Source organism: Halichoerus grypus, chromosome 7, assembly GCF_964656455.1.
Source record: "Halichoerus grypus chromosome 7, mHalGry1.hap1.1, whole genome shotgun sequence".
In the NCBI taxonomy this organism is placed as follows: Eukaryota; Metazoa; Chordata; class Mammalia; order Carnivora; family Phocidae; genus Halichoerus; species Halichoerus grypus.
Window position 1 is genome coordinate 25,058,178 of NC_135718.1, and position 19,740 is coordinate 25,077,917.

Consider the following 19,740-nt stretch of genomic DNA (forward strand, 5'->3'; position numbering starts at 1 on the left):
ATCAAAAATCAAAAAATTACAAATAGAAATACGATATGATCCAGTAATTCCACTACTGGGTGTGTACCCAAAGAAAACAAAAACACTAATTCAAAAAACACCTCCGTGATTATTGCAGCATTATTTACAGTAGCCAAGATAATGGAAACAACCTAAGGGTCCATCAAAGGGGAGGAGTGGGGGGAGCGGGGATGGACAAAATGGGTGAAGGAAAGTAGGAGATACAGGCTTCTAGTTATGGAATGAATAAGTCATAGGGATAAAAGATACAGCACAGGGAATACAGTCAATGGTATTGTAATAGTATTGAATGGTGACAGATGGTAGCCAGACTTGTGAATGTAGCATAGTATGGACTTGTCAATTGCTATATTGTATACCTTAAATTAATTTAAAATTGGGTGTCAGCTATACTTCAACCAATCAAACAAACATCAATATAGTGTCAACATTTCCCAGCTGAATTTCTGTTTTATGCACACCGAGAAGAAACAGAGGTGATAGTTTTCTGCAGGGCTTTTAAAAACTTTTCCCCCAGCAGCGATCCAGGTACCCTGGACCTTGCCAATCTCACGTGTTTGCTGAGTGAAAGAGCCAAAGAATTCCTCGTGGAGAACAAAGTGCAAACCTTTTACCAGCAAGAATTGGAAACTGTGGAATCTCTGCTGTCCCTTGCCAATCAGCCTGTGATTCACAGCGCCGGCTCTGAGCAGGTAAGTGCTGCATGCCCATGTGAGAATTCAGGTCCCCTGTCCCATATCTGCAGCTCAAGGGTATGGGTGAACAGGACTGTGGCATGAACACTCAGAGGGTAGACCCAGGGAATAGAGGTTCTGGTTCTAGTCCATGTTTCTCTTCTGGAAAGGTCACTGACCACTAAGAATTTGAAATGAGAATGCACCTGCCCTTTTGTCCTCCTCATTTAATCTCAGTAAACTTAATCTTTGGGTAGGGGAAAAAAGTAGTTTAAGGTTCATACTACTTCTTAGTGTTCACTGAGATGGGTATTTAATCTCAGCAGGAGCCAAATGAGAGGGAAATAAATGAGAAGAGGTAATTGTTTTTCCAAGATTATTCAGCAAGAGGATTTTTTTTTTTTTAAGATTTTATTTATTTATTTGACACAGAGAGAGAATAAGCACAAGCAGGTGGAGGGGCAGAGGGAGAGGGAGAAGCAGGCTCCCCGCTGAGCAGGGAGCCCGATGCGGGGCTCAGTCCCAGGACCCTGAGATCATGACCTGAGCTAAAGGCAGCCGCTTAACCACCTGAGCCACCCAGGTGCCCCCAGCAAGATGATTCTTGAACCAAAGTTTTTAATGACTTGCTGTCTCTTCGTCAAAATAAGGTTACCTTATTAGGATTTGAATAAAGACCAAGTTGTGTTCAGTCTAGTTTATAAGTAAAAATTTCTAGGAACAATCAAATAATTTCTTACTCCTCTGGGAAAGAGCTGTCCGTTTTCCCCCTCTCATGTTACAGGTGAACTTAAGTTGTTTGGTGTTTATTTATTTGCTTGGAATTAAGAGTTATTTGAAACTTTAATTTTAGGCTTTCCCTTTCATTGCAATTCTCAGGTTTTTTGTTGTTGTGACACCATTTATTTTTATTTATTTTATTTATTCCACCAGGGAATGATCTCTGCTGAAATGTCACCTTCTTGCCCTCCCCATATTTGCTCTGATAGCCACCTGCTTCCTCACTGTGTTATCACCCTGTTTTCATATCTCAGGATATCACTGGTATCTATTTGTTTGCCTACCTATTCCTCTGCCAGAATTTAAATTTTACAAGGGCAGAGGTCTTCTCTATCTTGTTCTTCGCTCTCTAGAACCATGGCCCAGAACAGGGCTGCCATAAACTAAGTTTTTGATGCTTATTTGTTGGTTGAAGGAATGAATAGTTTTTAAAAATTTAAATAGTCCCCAGAAGTATCTAGTTAAAAGTAAGTTTCCTTCCCATCCTCCCTCCTACCCTCTTTCCCCAGAGACAAGCACCATTACTAGTCTCATGAGTATCCTTCCAGAGACAGTCTGTGCATTTATAAACTAGGAGTAGTTATATTCCCCCCCCCTTTTTTTTACACAATTGGTAGCATGCTAAACTCTGATCTATACCTAGCTTTTCACTGAATTGCATGTCTTAGCCTTTCCTAGCCATACATATGGATTGCCATAATAATCTTTTGTTGTTACATGTACTGTAATTTATTTAACCAGTCTCTCCATTTCTGGACTGTTCAGAAGTTTTCCGATCTTTTGTCATTACCAGCAGGGCTGCCGTGAATACCTTGTTAGGTAACATAAGTTATTCCTCGTGATTCTGGTGGAACAGACACCAGGTCCTCATCCTGACCTCCTAGGCGACGGCCACCGCGTCTCAGTTTCATTCACGAACCTAATTATCTCCTGCTGGCCGCAGGCTGTGTGCCCGGTGACCCGCGATGTCATTCGCAGAGACAGGGATAGCGTGTCAGGGGACTCCCCAGGTGGAGAGGGCCCGGACTAGCCGCTGCCTTCTGCCCTCCTGGGCTCCTTCGCGGGTGGGGTCCCGCAGCTGTCCGCAGGATTAAGCTTCCTCCCAATTAGTCGTTCAGAGGCGGCTCACCGCCAAGTTAGCCTCCTAGCACTTGTGACCACTCTGTCGGCCTGTTGGGAAGGAAACTGAAGCTTAGCAAAGACCACATTCTTCCCGTGAACCCACTCTTCTGTAGGAGCCACAATTAAGTAGAGAGACTTTGAGGATTCTCTGAAGGCTCCTCCATTCAAAACGACCGTGGGGAACTTTTGGCGTGACATCTTTTTGAAAATGCTCAGAGCAGAAACTTGTTGTCTGCCCAGTCAGGTATGTTTAAAGAGAAATGAATGTGGCACTTTGTTTTGTCTTTGGAAACTTTTTCCCATCAATTATGAATTATTCCCTCACATGACTGTGGTTGGGGAGGTCAGCATCATTAAGTTGAATTCTGCTTAATAGAGCCTAGGAGACTAAGGATGCTTTACAGTGATGGTGAAACCCTAGATCCTTTGGCACTTTCTGTTGTCATACAGATGAAAGCTTCACAAAAAATCATTGTGATAGTGTTATATAGTTTAGAGGCCAGGGGAGAGAGGGTTTGAATGTCATCTCCCCGCCTTTCTTTTTCCGTAGTGGCCCTTCTTAGCAAATCCAGAAACATGATAAGCAGACCTTGCAAAACCATTGTTTCTTTGACAGCTGGATAAATGTAGAGTTTGTTTGAGAATGAAGACTATATATATATTTCAGAGATCCACCCAGTTCCTGACCTGTGGCTGGGAGAGGCCTGCTCAGGCTCAGCATGTTCAGCCAGTCACTGTTTCTCTCTCTGTGCAGTTTTGGTTTCCTGAATTGGATGAGCCTTGTCTTTAGAAAAAGACAAGAAGGACACAAATCCCAGGCCAAGCCAAGCTGCTGGCTAGCAGAGATGATTGGAGGCCTTCTCCCTGAGATTGTATCATTAGAACCAGTAGGGAGATATGTTCTGAGGTCAGCCGAGGCAAATGTTTTTGGAAAGGAAGTTTCACATACTGTTTATATTCACAGAGCCTTTTCTGTTGGGTCCTTCTTGTTCACAGCTGAAACTGTGTTTTTAGTCTCACAGTCCTAGCACACTGTCCTTCTGCTCCCTGAGCTTACAGAAATCTGGGAGGAGGAACTGAGCTTTTTGTGTGGTCTGGGGATAACCAGGAGTCATTTCTAATGATAGCAGTAATCACGCAACAATCATTTTTAGTCTCCAGTTTATTTCTATCTTGGTAAGAGCTGTAATAAACTCAACCCTTAGGATCCTGATATTAAATTTACTGAAAAGATGAATTTCCTTAGAATTATGAAGATTAAGTGGCTTTAACTGTTTCGTGGGAGAGTCTATTTTGGGTTGATTGTGCTTCCCCTAATAAATACAGCTTTTCCTGAAGGCCCCAGAATACAAGGCTGTGTGACTGAGTATTGCTAGGTGAGTTGTTTATTCTAAACACACTCACATAGATTTTCTGCCCGTGGGAGTCATCACATAGTTCTTGGCCTTATTCTGCCTTCAGAGAACGGATGCTGTCATAACTTGGAATGTTCGTCAACTTTCAGGCCATAATGTTCTAATGACCAGGTGCTCCAGCTTGTTGACTATTAATTTAATTAAGAGTATTAGATCACGATCCTGGAGTCCTGGGATCGAGTCCCGCATCGGGCTCCCTACTCAGCAGGCAGTCTGCTTCTCCCTCTGACCCTCCCCCCTCTCATGTGCTCTCTCTCTCTCACTCACTCTCTCTCTCTCAAATAAATAAATAAAATCTTAAAAAAAAAAAAAAATAACAGTATTAGACTGTCCTCTTCAGGCCAGGGGAGCGTGTTTGTGAAATGTCACTAGGATCCATTAGATTAAAACAGTGCCTCTTTGGAAGGCCTTTTCTAGAAAGAGAGGGTTTCTTTAGGGATGCAGTGGTCAACGCTTGAAGCCATTTGGGGGTTTCTTTCCTTTCCCTATCACGTGCAGGAAATGTCATCAGCAGATCACAAGCAAGCTCTCTCTTTCAGCATCTGTGGGTACTGTCCCAGATAGGCTTCATCAGCATTCTTTTTTTTTTTTTTAAAGATTTTATTTATGAGAGAGAGCGAGAAAGAAGAGAGAATGAGTGGGGGAAGGGGCAGAGGGAGAAGCAGACTCCCCGCAGAGCAGGGAGCCCAATGAGGGCTCAATCCCAGGACCCTGGGATCATGACCTGAGCCGAAGGCAGACGCTTAACTGACTGAGCCACCCAGGCGCCCCTTCATCAGCATTCTTCATTAGGGGTAGGACTTGGCCTTTAAATGCTTTTTTAGAAGCTTTGCCTTGTTTCTTTGGTGCTGTCATCTTTTAAGTATCTTGACAATTTTCTGTCACATTAAAAATGGGTGTGTACCTTGAAGGACAGTTGTTCACTACTTTGTTTCAGAAATGGACTGAAAATCCCCAGTGGAATAATAAAAAGGCTACCTCCTCTATAATGGGGTATTTACTCCCCATTCATTACACAGACGTCTTATTAGTTACCCACTGTGTGCCAGGGAGGAGGTGGCCAAGTTGAAATAAAGTCCCCAACTCAGTAAGCTTACAATTTAGTTAACCATGGTGGGACGTAGCTGAAGGCCCAGCTTCCTGGGGAACAAGAAATAGGATGAACTGGTAACTCTGCGTAAACCCATGTCTTAGAGGAGAAATACTGAAATTGAGGAGATAGAAAACTGAGAGCAGCAGAGGTTCCTTTCCATGCGGTCTGGGACCCCTCTGCCTTCAGCCCCATGGACCTGCCTCGGACAGACAGGTCTCCGTATGGCTGTTTGCCTCCATTTAAAATAAGGAGACTACTTAATACTTTGTACATCCTAGAATCCCCAACTTTATTTCAATGTGTGTAAAATTCTCTGAAGTCCTTAGGAAGAGATTATATATAGCTATAATTTTAATGAAAAAACTGAGCTAATATACACGTACAGTGTTTCGGCTCTGAATTAAAAAAAAAATCAAAGATTATCTTTTTGTTTAGGAAACTAATTCTACCAAAAGCAGCATGGGAATAGAAGTAATTTTAAATGTTCAAGACATATAAACTACATACTCCAAAGATTCTCTTCTTGATTTTCCATTTCATACTGTAAAATTGAACCGAATCACAACTAAGGTATGGAACAGTTATCAAGCATTATCCTACCCGAGCAAACTTCCCAGGCCTGTTTACATACCATCCTGCTGGGCCACACACCTGCATCATTTTGACTCAGCAGATAAAAAGCCTGTTGGGTGAATTCATAAACCAGTTGGTCCAGGGAGTTACTCTTAGATGCTGTAAGACGGGACTTAACTTCTTTTTCTTTTTCCTCTTCCTACAGGGGGATTCTAAGAAGGACACCACTTCCAAGGCAATTCATAGTATATTTAAGAATGCAATACAGCTGCTTCAGGAAAAAGGATTTGTTTTCCAGAAAGATGATGGTTTTGATAAGCTATACTATGTAAGAGACCTGCAACTTTTTTTTTTCCTTCGTAGCTTCGATCACTATATTCATTCGTTAGGAATACCTATTTACTATTTTTAAAATTCATTAAGGACGTTCATAAAATAAGGAGTGAAAGTCAGCCCTTCTCTTTCCCCAAGGTGCCATTTCTTTTTAAAGATTTTATTTATGTATTTTAGAGAGCACAAGCGGGAAGGGGCAGAGGGAGAAGGAGAAAGAATCTGAAGTAGATTCTGTACTGGGCGCAGAGCCCAATGTGGTGCTTGATCCCATGCCCGGGAGATCACGACCTGAGCCAAAACCAGTCGGACACTTAACCCGCTGAGCCACCCAGGCGCCTGCCCCCCCCACCCAGCTGCCATTTTTAACAGTATGTCCTTCTAGACGCTTACCTGTGCATTTACAAATGTACACGTATAGATGCTTCTGTGGCTTTTTTGTTTTCCCCCCCAAAAGTGATTATCCTGCAAATCAGGACTTCTCAGCCTTAACACTGGGCCAGATGGTTCTTTGCTGTGGGTGGCTTTCCTTTGCATTGTGGGAGGTCTAACAGCACCCCTGGCCTTTATTCACTAGATAGCAGTAGCAGCCCACCGACTTATGACAACCAAAAATGTCTCTGGACATCGCCAAGTGTCCGCTGGGACAGTTGAGAACCACTGCTGTAAATAATGCCTGGCAGTTTTGGGGGGTGGGGTATCAAAATAGCACATCACAGGCATCTTTCCATTTTAGTACTTCTAAATCTCCCTCAATCTTTTTGGCCTCACATGGTATCGTGGGTTCTTGCCCTACACTTCTAACCCCTTCTTTCTGGTGGACATCGGTGTTGATTCTGAGTTTTGCTTTCATGGATAGTGTTGCTATGGCTACCTTTGTGAATTCACGTAAGCATTTCTGTAAGATTTGCTCTTAAAACAGGAATTGCCGCGCAAAGGACATGTATCTTTAAGCATTTGGTCAGCACAGTCTGATTGACCTCCCAGAAGGCGATACTCACGGACATTCCCACCAGGGGTACAAGGGCCTGCTTGCCTCATACCTTCAGAGTTAAAGATTCACCTCTTGCTGCCTACCTTTAATACTCGGAGGGGCCGTGCTTTCGGTGACAATGGGCTTCCCCGTGACGGCTGATATCAGCAGCGTAGATGTGGCTTCAGTCACGAGTGATTCTCCTGGAGGCAAATCAGAATTCCGAGGAGTCCCAGAAGTCTCACTCTTTACAGACATGATGCTGGAGGGGAATCTTTCCTTAATAGGACATTTTCTTCATGTTGGTTTACTCTAGTGATTCCCCATTTTAGAGAGTTTTTTTTAAATTAATATATGTTTTAAGTACTATTTGAGTAAAACTTTTAAGTTTTTTGTTTTGTTTTTTTTTAATTTTATTTTTAGGTAATCTCTATACCCAAGGGATGCCTGGGTGGCTTAGTTGGTTAAGCATCTGTCTGCCTTCAGCTCGGGTCATGATCCCAGGGTGCTGGTATCGAGTCCCGCATCGGGCTCCTCACTCAGTGGAGAGCCTGCTTCTCCCTCTGCCTGCCACTCCCCCTGCTTGTGCTCCCCATCTCTCTGACAAATAAATAAATAAAATCTTAAAAAAAAAAAACCCCTACACCCAACGTGGGGCTTGAACTCACTACCCTGAGATCAAGAGTTGCATGCTCTACCCACTGAGCCAGCCAGGGGTCCCTGAGTAACTTTTGAAAAGGGTATTCTAGTCTGTGTACAGATGAGTGCAGACCACCTCCTGCTGGAAAGACCTGGTAAGGTTGGAGAAGCCTATGCTGGGCAGCAGCTCCCCTTCCCATGCCTCCCCAACCCCTCCCTGCCACGGGGCTCTGGGTTGGCCCCCTGTGTCTGTAAAACGTGGCTTTTCCTGGGCAGCAGCCAGGGCTGAGGTGTGGCGGGGCTAGGGCACTTCCTCCTGTGAATCAGTGTGAGCTGGAATGGGTGATCAAGCAGTAATAGCTCTTTTCCTCTGCAGAACCATCCCTCTTCTCTCCTCCCTTCCACCTCCTTCTCCGGGCTGTAGGTTTCTGTTTTCTCGGGGAAGTAGTTGTCATGGCGATGTGGATACTTCTGTTTGTGTAGCGCTTTCCTCCTTCGGCAGCTCTCACTCCCATTACCTTAGTTAATCTTCACAATAACCTTGTGAGTCAAGATCCCCATTCGTCCTAAAGTCTGGTCACACAATTCCTGATACATGTGTTTGTTTGCTTGCTTTTTTTTCCCCCTTCCTTCCTCTTTTCCTTCCTTCCTCTCTCTCTCTTTTTTTTCTTTTTTTGTTTTTAGATTTACTGTGGAACATGAAGGTGAAACGCAGATGGTTACTTGGCTTCCCTCAAACTGGAGCCGGTTGAGTTTGTTTGCCTTTGAGGCAAACATGAGGGAGGGGTTGGGGAGACATGGGAAGGGGAGCTGCCCAGCGTAGGCTTCTCCAACCTTACCAGGTCTTTCCAGCAGGAGGTGGTCTGCACTCATCTGTACACAGACTAGAATACCCTCATAGTTATGTTTGCCTTTGAGACAGAAAGTGTTTCTGTAGATGAGCTGGATGTACTCTCTTGCTAGCTTTTCTGACAGTTTTTATTTCATTTGTTTTTCTTTGGGGTTGGGAGAAAGAAGAATACTAATGAGACATGAGACAGGTATCAGGGCCCAGAGGAAGGAGCCCTGGTTGGAGATCGAGACTTTGATCACTTGTGTCTCCCTTTGAATATAAAGATGAGTAAGAGAAATGAATGTATGACGAATATTTGAGAAGAGAGTTGCTCCTTAAAAGTATGGAATTTCAGTTTTTCTTGACATCATGGTCCAGGTAAACCACCTTCCAAGGGAGTGTGCCTCTGGGCCAACTACAAAGCAGTGAGCTGCTTAGGGACAGAGCTGGTTTGACAATAGGCCAAGTATCAAAAACTCTCTTGTCCGTGTAGGGATGGTAATTACTGTGAAATTTTTAAAAACTATCCTAAATACTAATCTGGGAGTCTGGGTTACACAACCACTTCCTTACTTAAGAATGCTCTCTCTCCTGTCCTGTTTTTCCCATTTAGGTAACCAGAGAAGACAAAGAACTGCACAGAAAGATCCACCATATCATTCAAGAAGACTGCCAGAAACCAAATCGTAAGTGGCGGAATGTACATGTATGTGGCGTCCTGGTGCACTGGAGGGGGATGTTCCCTCCCAGAGAACACTGGATGGAGAGTCAGGAGACCTGGGGCTTTCCCCAGTAGTGACTTGGAAATATGATTGGTCCAGACACCTGCCCTCTCTGAGCCTCAGTCTCTTCTTCTGTACAGTGAGCGTTAGACTCTCACGGTTGTTCTGACCTTAGCTCATGTACTTGACCCTGGAGCTTCTTTAAACATGCAGTGCTCAGGTCCCAGCCCTGGGGATGCTGATTCATTAGGGGCTGGGATAGGAGCTGGCCGGGGCAGCGTCTCAGGTCACTGCAGTGCAGTGAGGTAAGCTACCAGGCTAGGACTTTTCTTGACCTTCTGGTTCTCATGTTCTCTCTGATTTGTCGTCTTCTACTCTTGCCCCTCATCTTTGAATGCAGATGAGGCAGTTTCCTCTCTTCTGACATCAAGCCTTTCTGTGTTAGGAGAAATGGTTCTAGACATTACAGTTTATGATTAGTGTAATTTAGTCATCTTGGAACCTGATAATTTGCAGAAGAAATGGTTTAAAATACAGTTGGTTTTAGTGGAGTTAGGTCAACCCCTAGTGGTTAGAATCTCAAACTGTAGCTAGTCTGACAACAGACATTACCGTTTTCACACTAGTTAGAAAGAGGAGAAAGCACTACTCCTATCTTTAAATCCTGTGTAAACTGATTAGACTTCAAGGTGACTTTTCAAAGTCTGTCTTTTGTCAAACATATGCTGATAATGAATGTTGGCTTTTGTCAACAAGGGAGGCTGGGAGAGAAGGGGAAAGACTTGTGGATGACTGCAGTTCTCCTCAGTCGGCTTGCTTTCTCTCCAAAGAAACCCACCCCCAGCCCTTTCAGCCCCTCCATCCCTGGGGCCTGGCCCTGCTCCAGGCTGAGTCAGCGGGCGGAGCTGGGCCAGGTCTCCGGCCCTGGTATTTATGGTATGCAGCCCTACTTAGCCTTTAAGAACCCATGAGGTCAGATCCCAGAATGGTGTGACAACAGATCTTAAAATAAACTGAAAGCAACCTATTATTTTAATGCAAAGTTTCTGGCTTTTGTTCACATCATTTAGAACAACAGGGATGAGTCTCCTTGAGTTGGGGGAGAACCTGTCCATCCACAATTTAGGGAGCTTTAAAGAGCAGTGAACTGTGGAGTTCCTCAACCAAGAAGAGACAAGAGACGAGAGGCTGCTCCCCAGATAGACTCCCGGCACCCATCCTCCTCCTCAGCCACCTGGCCAGATCCTTATGTTGATCTGCACTAGGAACAGGATGGATTGAAATAATCGCAGTGCCTGGTGAAGCGAATGAAAGGAACTCACACTGCATTTCTCAGGAGAGCCAAACTGCCTGGTGGCCTGAGAGTCTGCAAAAGTGGCAGGTTTTCCTTCCCCTCCTAATCCCCAGACCCGCCCTGGCCCTGGCGAGTGTGTGTGTCGAGGTGGACCCCCTGTGCCCCTCAGTCTGTATGTGGGGGCCTCTGACAGCTGTAAGCCAGGCCCCAGAACTAGGAAACTCCGAGGAGCTGAACTCTGGAGCATGAGGAACTGAGAATGCCAGGAAAAATACCTCCTAGGGACTGTCTTGGCATCTGTTGTGACCACTCGTCCTAGAAAATATCTGTGATATTATATATATATATATATTCTGAGTAATCATGTATGGACATGATAAAAGTCAGACAGTGCAAAGTGCACACAGAAAATCAGAATCCCTCCCAACCCCGAGCCCCAGGCTCTATGTTCCCTCGTCCAAAGCCAGTGGGTGTTACTAGTTTCCCACTTGTCGTTCTAGAGAGGTTATATACACGTGCAAGCATATTGGTATAGTTTCTTTTTTAAAAAGCCCCACAAGTAAAGGTTAGCGTGCGATACTCAGTGTTCCACACCTTGTGTCTTAAATCTAACGTTGGCTTCTAGAAGTCATTCAGCAGCAGCACATCCCACACGGCCTCAGCCTTAATACCACACAGGATTCCATTATACGTATAGATAGATCTTCAACCTCTCAGTCATTCCTCCTGGGCCTTTAGTGTGTTTCTGACCTTTTGTACAAAATACAGCATTGAGTTTTTCCTTATCAGGATGATCAGTAGGATGTAAACTCTTTAGTCATTTAGGAGTATTTCAGTAAACGGATAAACTTAGAATAAGGAAAGGACTATAAACATGAAACCTGTTTTCAGTCCCTAAAGCACTGATCCTGGGCTTGTTCAAAGACCGGCAGCATGGCAGAGTTGTGAAGAGCTGGGCTCTGGAGCCCCCTTGCCTGGGTTTGAATCCCAGCTCTATCACTTTATAGCTGTGTGATCTTGGATAAGTCTGTGCCTCAGTTTCTTTTTTTTTTTTTAAAGATTTATTTGTTTATTTGAGAGAGAGAGTGTGTGAGTGGGAGGAGGGGAGAGGGAGAGAGGGAATCTCAAGCAGACTCCCTGCTGAGTGCAGAGCCTGACACAGGGCTCGATCTCACGACCCCGAGATCATGACCTGAGCTGAAATCAAGAGTCGGATGCTCAACCAACTGAGCCACCTAGGCACCCCTCTTTTTTTTTTTAGTTAAGTATAGTTGACCTACAATATTATATTAGTTTGAGGTGTACAATATAGTGATTTGACATTTATATACATTACAAAGTGATCACCATGATGTCTAGTTACCATCTGTCACCATACAAAGTTATTAAAATATTAATGACTGTGGTCCTATTTACATCCCTGTGACTATTTTATAACTGGAAGTTTGTATCTCTTAATCCCCTTCACCTATTTCATCCATCCCCTCACTCCCCTCCTTCCTCTCTGGCAACCCCCAGTTTGTTCTCTGTATTTATCTGTATTTATGAGTCTGTTTCTGTTTTGTTTGTTGGTTTTGGTTTTTAGATTCCACATATAAGTGACATCATATGGTATTTGTCTTTGTCTGACTTATTTCACTTAGCATAATACCCCCTAAGTCTACCCATTGTTGTCGCAAATGGCAAGATCTCATTCTTTTTTACAGCTGAGTAATGTTCCATTGTATGTACACACCATATCTTCCTTATTCATTCATCTATCGACGGACACTTAGGTTGCCTCCATATCTTGGCTACTGTAAATAATGCTGCAGTGAGTATAGGGGTGCGTATATCTTTTAAACTAGTATTTTCATTTTCCTCAGATAAATACCCAGAAATAGAATAGCTGGATCACATGGTATTTCTATTTTTTTTTTTTTTTAAAGATTTTATTTATTTATCTGACAGAGAGAGACACAGCGAGAGAGAGAACACAAGCAGGGGGAGTGGGAGAGGGAGAAGCAGGCTTTCCACTGAGCAGGGAGCCCGATGCGGGGCTCGATCCCAGGACCCTGGGATCATGACCTGAGCCGAAGGCAGACGCTTAACGACTGAGCCACCCAGGCGCCCCATGGTATTTCTATTTTTAATTTTTTGAGGAACCCCCACACTGTTTTGCACAGTGGCTGCACCAGTTTATGTTCCCACCAACGGTGCACGAGGGTTCCCTTTTCTCCACATCCTCGCCAACACTTGTTATTTCTTGACTTTTTGATTCTGGCCATTCTGACAGGTGTGAGGTGATATCTCATTGTAATTTTGATTTGCATTTCCCTGATGATGAGTGATTTGAGCATCTTTTCATGTGTCTGTTGGCCATCTGTGTGTCTTCTTTGTAAAAATGTCTATTCAGGTCTTTTTTTGGGGCGCCTGGTTGGCTGAGTGGTTGGGTGTCTTGAGTTTGGCTCAGGTCATGATCTCAGGGTCCTGGGATCAATCGAGCCCCACGTCAGGCTCCCTGCTGAGGGAGCCTGCTTCTTCCTCCCCGTCTTCTGCTCCCCCCGCTTGTGCTCTGCTCGCTCTCTCTCTGTCAAATACATAAAATCTCTAGAAAAAAAATTGGATTGTTTGCTTTTTTGGTGTTGAGTTATATGAATTCTTTATATATTTTGAGTATTAACCCCTTAAAGATCTATCATTCACAAATATTTCCTGTTCAGCAGGTGCCTTTTTGTTTTGTTGATGGTTCCCTCTCTGTGCAAAAGCTTTTTAGTTCAGTTTAGTCCCAATTGTTTATTTTTGTTTTCGTTTCCCTTGCCTGAGGAGACAGATCCAAAAAATATTGCTAAGGCTGATGTCCAAGAGTTTACTGCCTATGTTTTCTTTTAGAAGTTTTATGGTTTCAGGTCTTACATTTAGGTCTTTATTCCATTTTGAGTTTATTTTTGTGTATGGTATAAGGAAGTAGCCCAGTTTCATTCTTTTGCATGTAGCTGTCCAGTTTTCCCAGCACCATTTATTGAAGAGACTGCCATTGTATATTCTTGCCTCCTTTGTCACAGGTTAAGTGAATGTCTACACGTGGGTTTATTTCTAGGCAGTGTATTCTGTTCCATTGATATATGTCTGTTTTTGTACCAGTACCATACTGTTTTGATTACTACAGCCTTATAGAATAGTTTGAAATCTGAGGGCATGATACCTCCAGCTTTGTTCTTTTTCAAGATTGCTTTGGCTGTTTGGGGTCTTTTATGGTTCTGTTTTTGTTCTAGTTCTTTGAAAAATGCTGTTGGTATTTTGATAGGGATTGCTTTGAATCTGTATTTTGCTTTTGGTAGTATGGACATTTTAACAATATGAATGCTTCCAATCCATGAACATAGAATGTCTTTTCCATTTATTTGTGTCATCTTCAATTTCTTTCATCAGTGTCTTAACGGTTCTTAGAGTACAGATCTTTCATCTCTTTGGTTAAGTTTATTCTTAGGTATTTAATTCTTTTTGATGCTATTATAAATGGGATTGTTTTCATAATTTCTCTTTCTGATAGTTCGTTTTTAATGTATAGAAATGCAACCAATTTCTGTGTATTAATTTTGTATCCTGCAACTTTACTGAATTTGTTTATTAGTTCTAATGGATTTTTGGTGGAGTCTTTTGGGTTTTCTATATATAGTATCACGTCGTCTGCAAATGGTGACAGTTTTACTTCTTCCTTAGCAATTTCGATGCCTTTTATTTCTTTTTTTTTCCTGATTGCTGTGGCTAGGGCTTCCAGTACTATGTTGATGAAGGTTTGCCTCATTGTCTTTATATGCAAAATGGGAATAATAATAGTACCCCCATGATGGGTTGTTATGGGGATTAAATACATTGGTAGAGTAGGAAGTACCAGCAATCTGTCTCTCCACTTAGACAACAATTGCATCTGCCTAATGTAACTATATTGGAACTCTGGAGTCTGCTGAAGGCTTGCAACTTCCAGGGGAAGGCTTGGAGGAGGGTAAATTGGGGATAATTTCAGTCAATTTTAGCTTTTAGTAGCAGGTACCATTTCCTCAAGAAATGCTCAAGGGCATCCAATGTGGTGAAATGAAAGGACACTAGACAGTAACTCAGAGCCACGTGAAGAAATAGAGATCTCAGTAATGGTAAATATGTGGACAATTATAAAAGCTAATATTATAGCAATGGTTTATAACTTCACTTTTTGATTTCTGTATGATTTAAGAGGCTAATACATTGTGAAAAAATAATTATTAGTCTACTTACATTATCGTTGCCTTGGTTTTTAATTCCACATTTTGTTTTCTATATAATTTAAGAGACTAATGAATTTAAAAGAATACTTAGTTTATGTTCTTGGGCAACACAGTGTATAAAGATGTAATTTTGTGACATCAACAACCGAAAAATGTGGGGATAGAGCTGTAAAGGAGCAGAGTTTTTCTGTGTTAAAGTTAAATTGGAATACATTCAAATTAAGATGCTGAGTAATCCCCGTGGTAACCACAAAGAAAATAGCTATAGAATATGCACAAAAGGAAATAAGAAAGGAATTTAAACATTTCACTACAAAAAAAAAAAACCAGCCAAACACAGAAAGAATTCAGTAATGCAGGAAACAAAGGACAAAAAGTTATAAGGCATATAGAAAACAAATAGCAAAATGACAAAAGTAAGTCCTTCCCACCCCCCTACCCCCCCAACAGTAATTAGTTTAAACCTAAATGGATTTAACTCTCCACTCAAAAGACAGATTGGCAGAATGGATTAAAAAAACATGCTCCAGCTGTATGCTGTCTACAGAAGACTCACTTTAGATCCAAAGACAAATGGATTGAAAGTCAAAGGGTGGAAAAAGATACCCTGTGCAAATAAAAGTAACCAACAGAGAGCAGGAGTGGCTATACTAATATCAGACAATACCAACTTTAAAACCAAAAAGTTTACAAGAGACTAAGAAGGGCATTATATATTATTAAAAGTTTCAATACAGCAAGAAGATATAGCAATTATAAACATTTATGTACCTAATGACAGACCATCCAAATAGATGGAGCAAAAGTTGACAAAATTGAAAGGAGAAATAAATAGTTCTACAATCATAGTTGGGGACATCAGTACCCTACTCTCAATAATGGGTAGAACAAGCAGACAGAAGATAAGTAAGGAAATAGAGAACTTGAACACTACAAGAAATAAGCTAAATCTAACAGACCTACACAAAACACTCTCTCCAACAATAGAATACACATTCTTGTCAAGTGTACATGGGGCATTTTCCAGGATAGACCATATGTTAGGCCACTAATGAAGTCTCTGTAGTTTTTAAAAAGTTATGATACAAAGAATCTTCTCTGACCACAATCGGATGAAGTTAGAAGTCAGTGACAAAACTGGAAAATTTAACAAATTTGTGGATATTAAACAACACTCTTAACTAGTAAATCGAAGAAATCACAAAGGACATTGGAAAATAGCTAGAGATGAATGAAAATGAGACTACAACATACCAAAATTTAGAGATGCAGCACTAAAGGGAACGTTATAGCTACAAACACATTAAAAAACAAGAGGGATCTCAAATCAAAACCTAACTTCTAACGATTTAAGGAACTAGAAAAAGAAGAACAAATTAAACCCAAAGCTAGCAGAAGAAATTAGAGCAAAGATAAATGAAATAGAGAATAGAAAATGAAACCAGAAGTTGGTTCTTTGAAAAAATCAACACAATTGCCAAACCTTTAGCTAGAGCGACTAAGAAGAAAGAGAGAAGACTCAGATTACTAAAATCAGAAATGAAAATGAGGACATTAGTACTGGTTCTCCAGAAATAAAGACTATGAAAGAGTACTGTGAGCAATTGCATGCTAACAAACTGGATAACCAGATGAAATGGGCAGGTTCCTAGAAACACGGAACCTACCAAGACTGAATCACATAAAAAAGGAAATTTGAGTAGAGCTATAACTAGTAAGGAGATTGCATCAGTAACTAAAAATCTACCAACAAAGAAAAGCTCTGGACCTGATGGCCTCACTGGTGAATTCTACCAAACACTTAAAAACTAGAACCACTCCTTCTCCCCATGTGACTGGAAGGTCCCTTGGTGAGCACCCTTCCCAAACAGCAGCATGGCCTTTCTGAAGAGATAGTTCAAGGCCTTCAGGGCAGTCAGGATCACTGCTTAGGGCCCCACATATGTCATATGTAAGTCCTCTTGAGCCCTGAGCTTGGGCATGCAGGCCCTGCAAAGACCGATTAAAAGCCAAGCGGTGGTGAGAGTCCTAGTGCTCCCCATCTGCTGTGTGCAGGCCCAGTTTGGTTGGAGCCCCTTTCCACCCTCCAGTATCACCCTTCTCAGGAAGAGCTGAAGCTGCTTTGGAGCAGGGACTAGGTTATGTGTATCATCTTAGGTTATGGAGATGACAACAGAATCATAGTCATTCCCGTGTAAGGAGCACCTGCCACAGGCCTCCTTTGATCCCCACAGCTACCGGTGGAGTAGGTGATTTTCTCCCCATCTTACAGATGAGGAAACAGACCCAGAGACGTGAGCCACACTGCCCCTGTCGGAGCCAGTACTTGAATTTGGGTCTGGTGGCCTCTGGAGTCCGCTCTCCATCTGTCATTTGCTCCTCCTTGCTCAGCACTACACACATAGTAGGTGTTCAGGAAGTCTTTATTGAATGAATGTTGAAGGAACAGCCTGGAAACCAGTGAAGGTGGCAAGTTTTTCAACAGTAACCCCAACTGGGAGGGATAATGAGTGGACAGGGCCACTAGAGGTCAGAATTTAGCAAGTCTTTGTTAGCTCTGGAGCATGGTTGGGGATATTCTCTGACCCTTAGAGCTGGAAGGAACCCCAGAGGTGCCCTCACCCCCTTTATAGTCCCTCCCCCTCCTCATAGGTGAGAAAACTCAGGCTCAGAGATGCTGTGAGTTGCCCAAGGCCACAGAGGTGCGCCACCTCCCAAACCATGCTTTGCCCAACACCACGATACCTCTGTAATCACCTTCCCGGAGCCTAAAGCATTTTGTTCCCTGAAAACAACCTTCGGTGACTGTGTGGCGCAGCAGGTGTGCCAGACGCTGGGGAGACAACAGAGGGGCCAAGCTTGGCCCTGCATGGCGCTTGAAGTGAATCTGGGGAGGCTTTGTTTTCAGTAATGAGGTTTGACTTTGACTCAGAGTTACAGATGCATTTCACATCATGACCCAGTACATTATATTTACATATATATGTACATACACATATAAAATGTATTTTATATATATAAATATACATATTTTAAGTATCTATGCATATATGAATATATATATATATATAAAGTTTCACAAAATAATACGGTATAATGCAATGCATTTTGTAATTTCCTATTCCCGTCTTTCTTAATCTGTTGGTAAGGAAACAATTGCTAATCACAGCCCATTATGTTGATTTCATGACCCTCCGTAGTGGTCAGAACAGCTCCGTGCATTCCACTACTCTAAATCATTGGTTTGAACTAGGAAAGAGGTTGCTAACCGTGAACTTTTATCATTGTATACCAAATGGTCTTGGGTTTTTTGGGGTGGAGGATAAGAGATTTCTAGAACACAACCATCATAGACAGGACTGCTTGGAAGCCTAGGCAGAGAAGAACGAGAACAGATCTGTGGTCAGAATCCCTTCTCTAGGCTGTTAGGTCAGTCCGGACTTAACGGGAAAGAATCCGGAGGCTGCCGTGAACCAGCTCCGCTCTCAGTCTCAGGAGGGCTCCCACCTGGAAAGCTATGGGCTCGGCTCTGAATAGGTGCACTTATACACGTACCTGCACTAGAGAAAAAAGATTAAACAAATCCACTCAGTTACAGATAATCAATTATCGATTAGCAGCCCTTGAAGATTGAAGGCCTGAGTTCCTGAGCAGCGGGTCCACGTCATGTGGCGAAATAAGGGGCCTGAGAACAGGGCTTTGGTTTTGTTTCTGCTGGTAATCTAAACCAGTGCATCTCCAACTTTACCGAGCTTAAGAATCGCCAGCGGATCTTGTGAAAATGCAGGCGCAGGGCCGCGGAGGGGGAGGAGGGTCTGACAGGTGTGCCGAGCTTAGCCAGCTGCCTTTCTCCAGCAGATGCAGAGAAGGGCTGCCACTTCCAGCACATCTTGGCGTGCGCTCGCCTGAGCGTGAGCCCAGACCTGAGTGACGGTGTGCTGCGGCAGGTGCTGGAGCTCCTGGAGGACCAGAGTGACATCGTCAGCACCACCGAGCACCACTACACGGCGTTCTGAGCAGAGGCCTGCCGATGGCGCAGGCCGCCCGGGCCAGGGAAGACGACGAGCAGGTGCTGGGCGCTCCCGGGCTCAGATCGGAAACATCACACAGAGGCTTATAGGTCTGGTGTCAGTGATCTCGTGATAAACTGTGAAATATGGTCATGTAAGGAATGGAGTTTGGTACAAATTCTGTAGGCTGCCCTCTAGCTGCCGTATCCATGGGATAAAGTAATTTATCTCAGCCATGACGTAGAAGAAGAAAACCCTCCCTGTTGACCTCCTGCCTGGACCGGGCCTTGCTCTTAGAGCAGAAGGGGGGGAACACTGTTGGTGGCTGAATTGGTGTGTATGTGGCTTGAGGCTCTGTCACGGTAAAGGGAGGTCACATGGTAAAGTGAAGTGAAGAGCATCTAGCCAGATCACACAGACCTAAAACATTTGAAAACTTCAGACTATTGCATATGTTCTTGTAGGCCTCTTTCAGTGGTTAAGAACCTAGTGTTAAGAACTCCTCCTTGGACGAGTATTACTCACCTATGATTTCCATGGATCAAGTACCAGAGGTGGGTCCTGAGTCCTGGGATGAATGTTGTTTATAGACCCACCCAGAGATGGGAATAAATGGATCCAAGGCATGGCTCTGTGTTGGTCATTTTCCTCCTTTTCCTTTTTTTTTTAAAGATTTTATTTACCTGACAGAGAGAGCACAAGTAGGCAGAGTGGCAGGCAGAGGGAGAGAGAGAAGCAGACTCCCCGCTGAGCAGGGATCCCCACTTGGGGCTCAATCCCAGGACCCTGGGATCATGACCCGAGCCGAAGGCAGCCACTTAACCGACTGAGCCACCCAGGTGCCCCTTTCCTTCTTTTCCTTATGAACTACGAGGTGTCTCAGTACATTTCCCTACACTTGACATACGTGACTAAAGACATTGTCCTTTAATGCCCTGAAGTCCTTGGAGGCTCTCAGCCAATTGCCTGGCTGGTAGACATTATTTTCAAGGTTACCACTGAATGTGCAGGGCATTCT

At 43.3% G+C, this 19,740-nt stretch overlaps 1 protein-coding gene across 11 annotated transcripts in view; it reads left to right on the forward strand.

The window, feature by feature from the left end:
• The window catches only part of STN1 (STN1 subunit of CST complex), a 42,752-nt gene extending 23,404 nt beyond the window's left edge, over nucleotides 1-19,348 (forward strand). For 7 of the 11 annotated variants that reach the window (XM_078077147.1, XM_036089942.2, XM_036089944.2 and 4 more), the window contains 4 exons: nucleotides 539-713; nucleotides 5,884-6,006; nucleotides 9,066-9,138; nucleotides 18,568-19,348. In XM_078077147.1, coding sequence (XP_077933273.1) covers nucleotides 539-713; nucleotides 5,884-6,006; nucleotides 9,066-9,138; nucleotides 18,568-18,728 — 532 coding nt within the window. In that variant the 3' untranslated portion in view covers nucleotides 18,729-19,348. The remainder of the gene's footprint in view (nucleotides 1-538; nucleotides 714-5,883; nucleotides 6,007-9,065; nucleotides 9,139-18,567) is intronic. The other 4 variants (XM_036089947.2, XM_036089948.2, XM_036089951.2 and 1 more) reach the window with 4 other exon arrangements.
• Nucleotides 19,349-19,740: the final 392 nt, after the last annotated feature.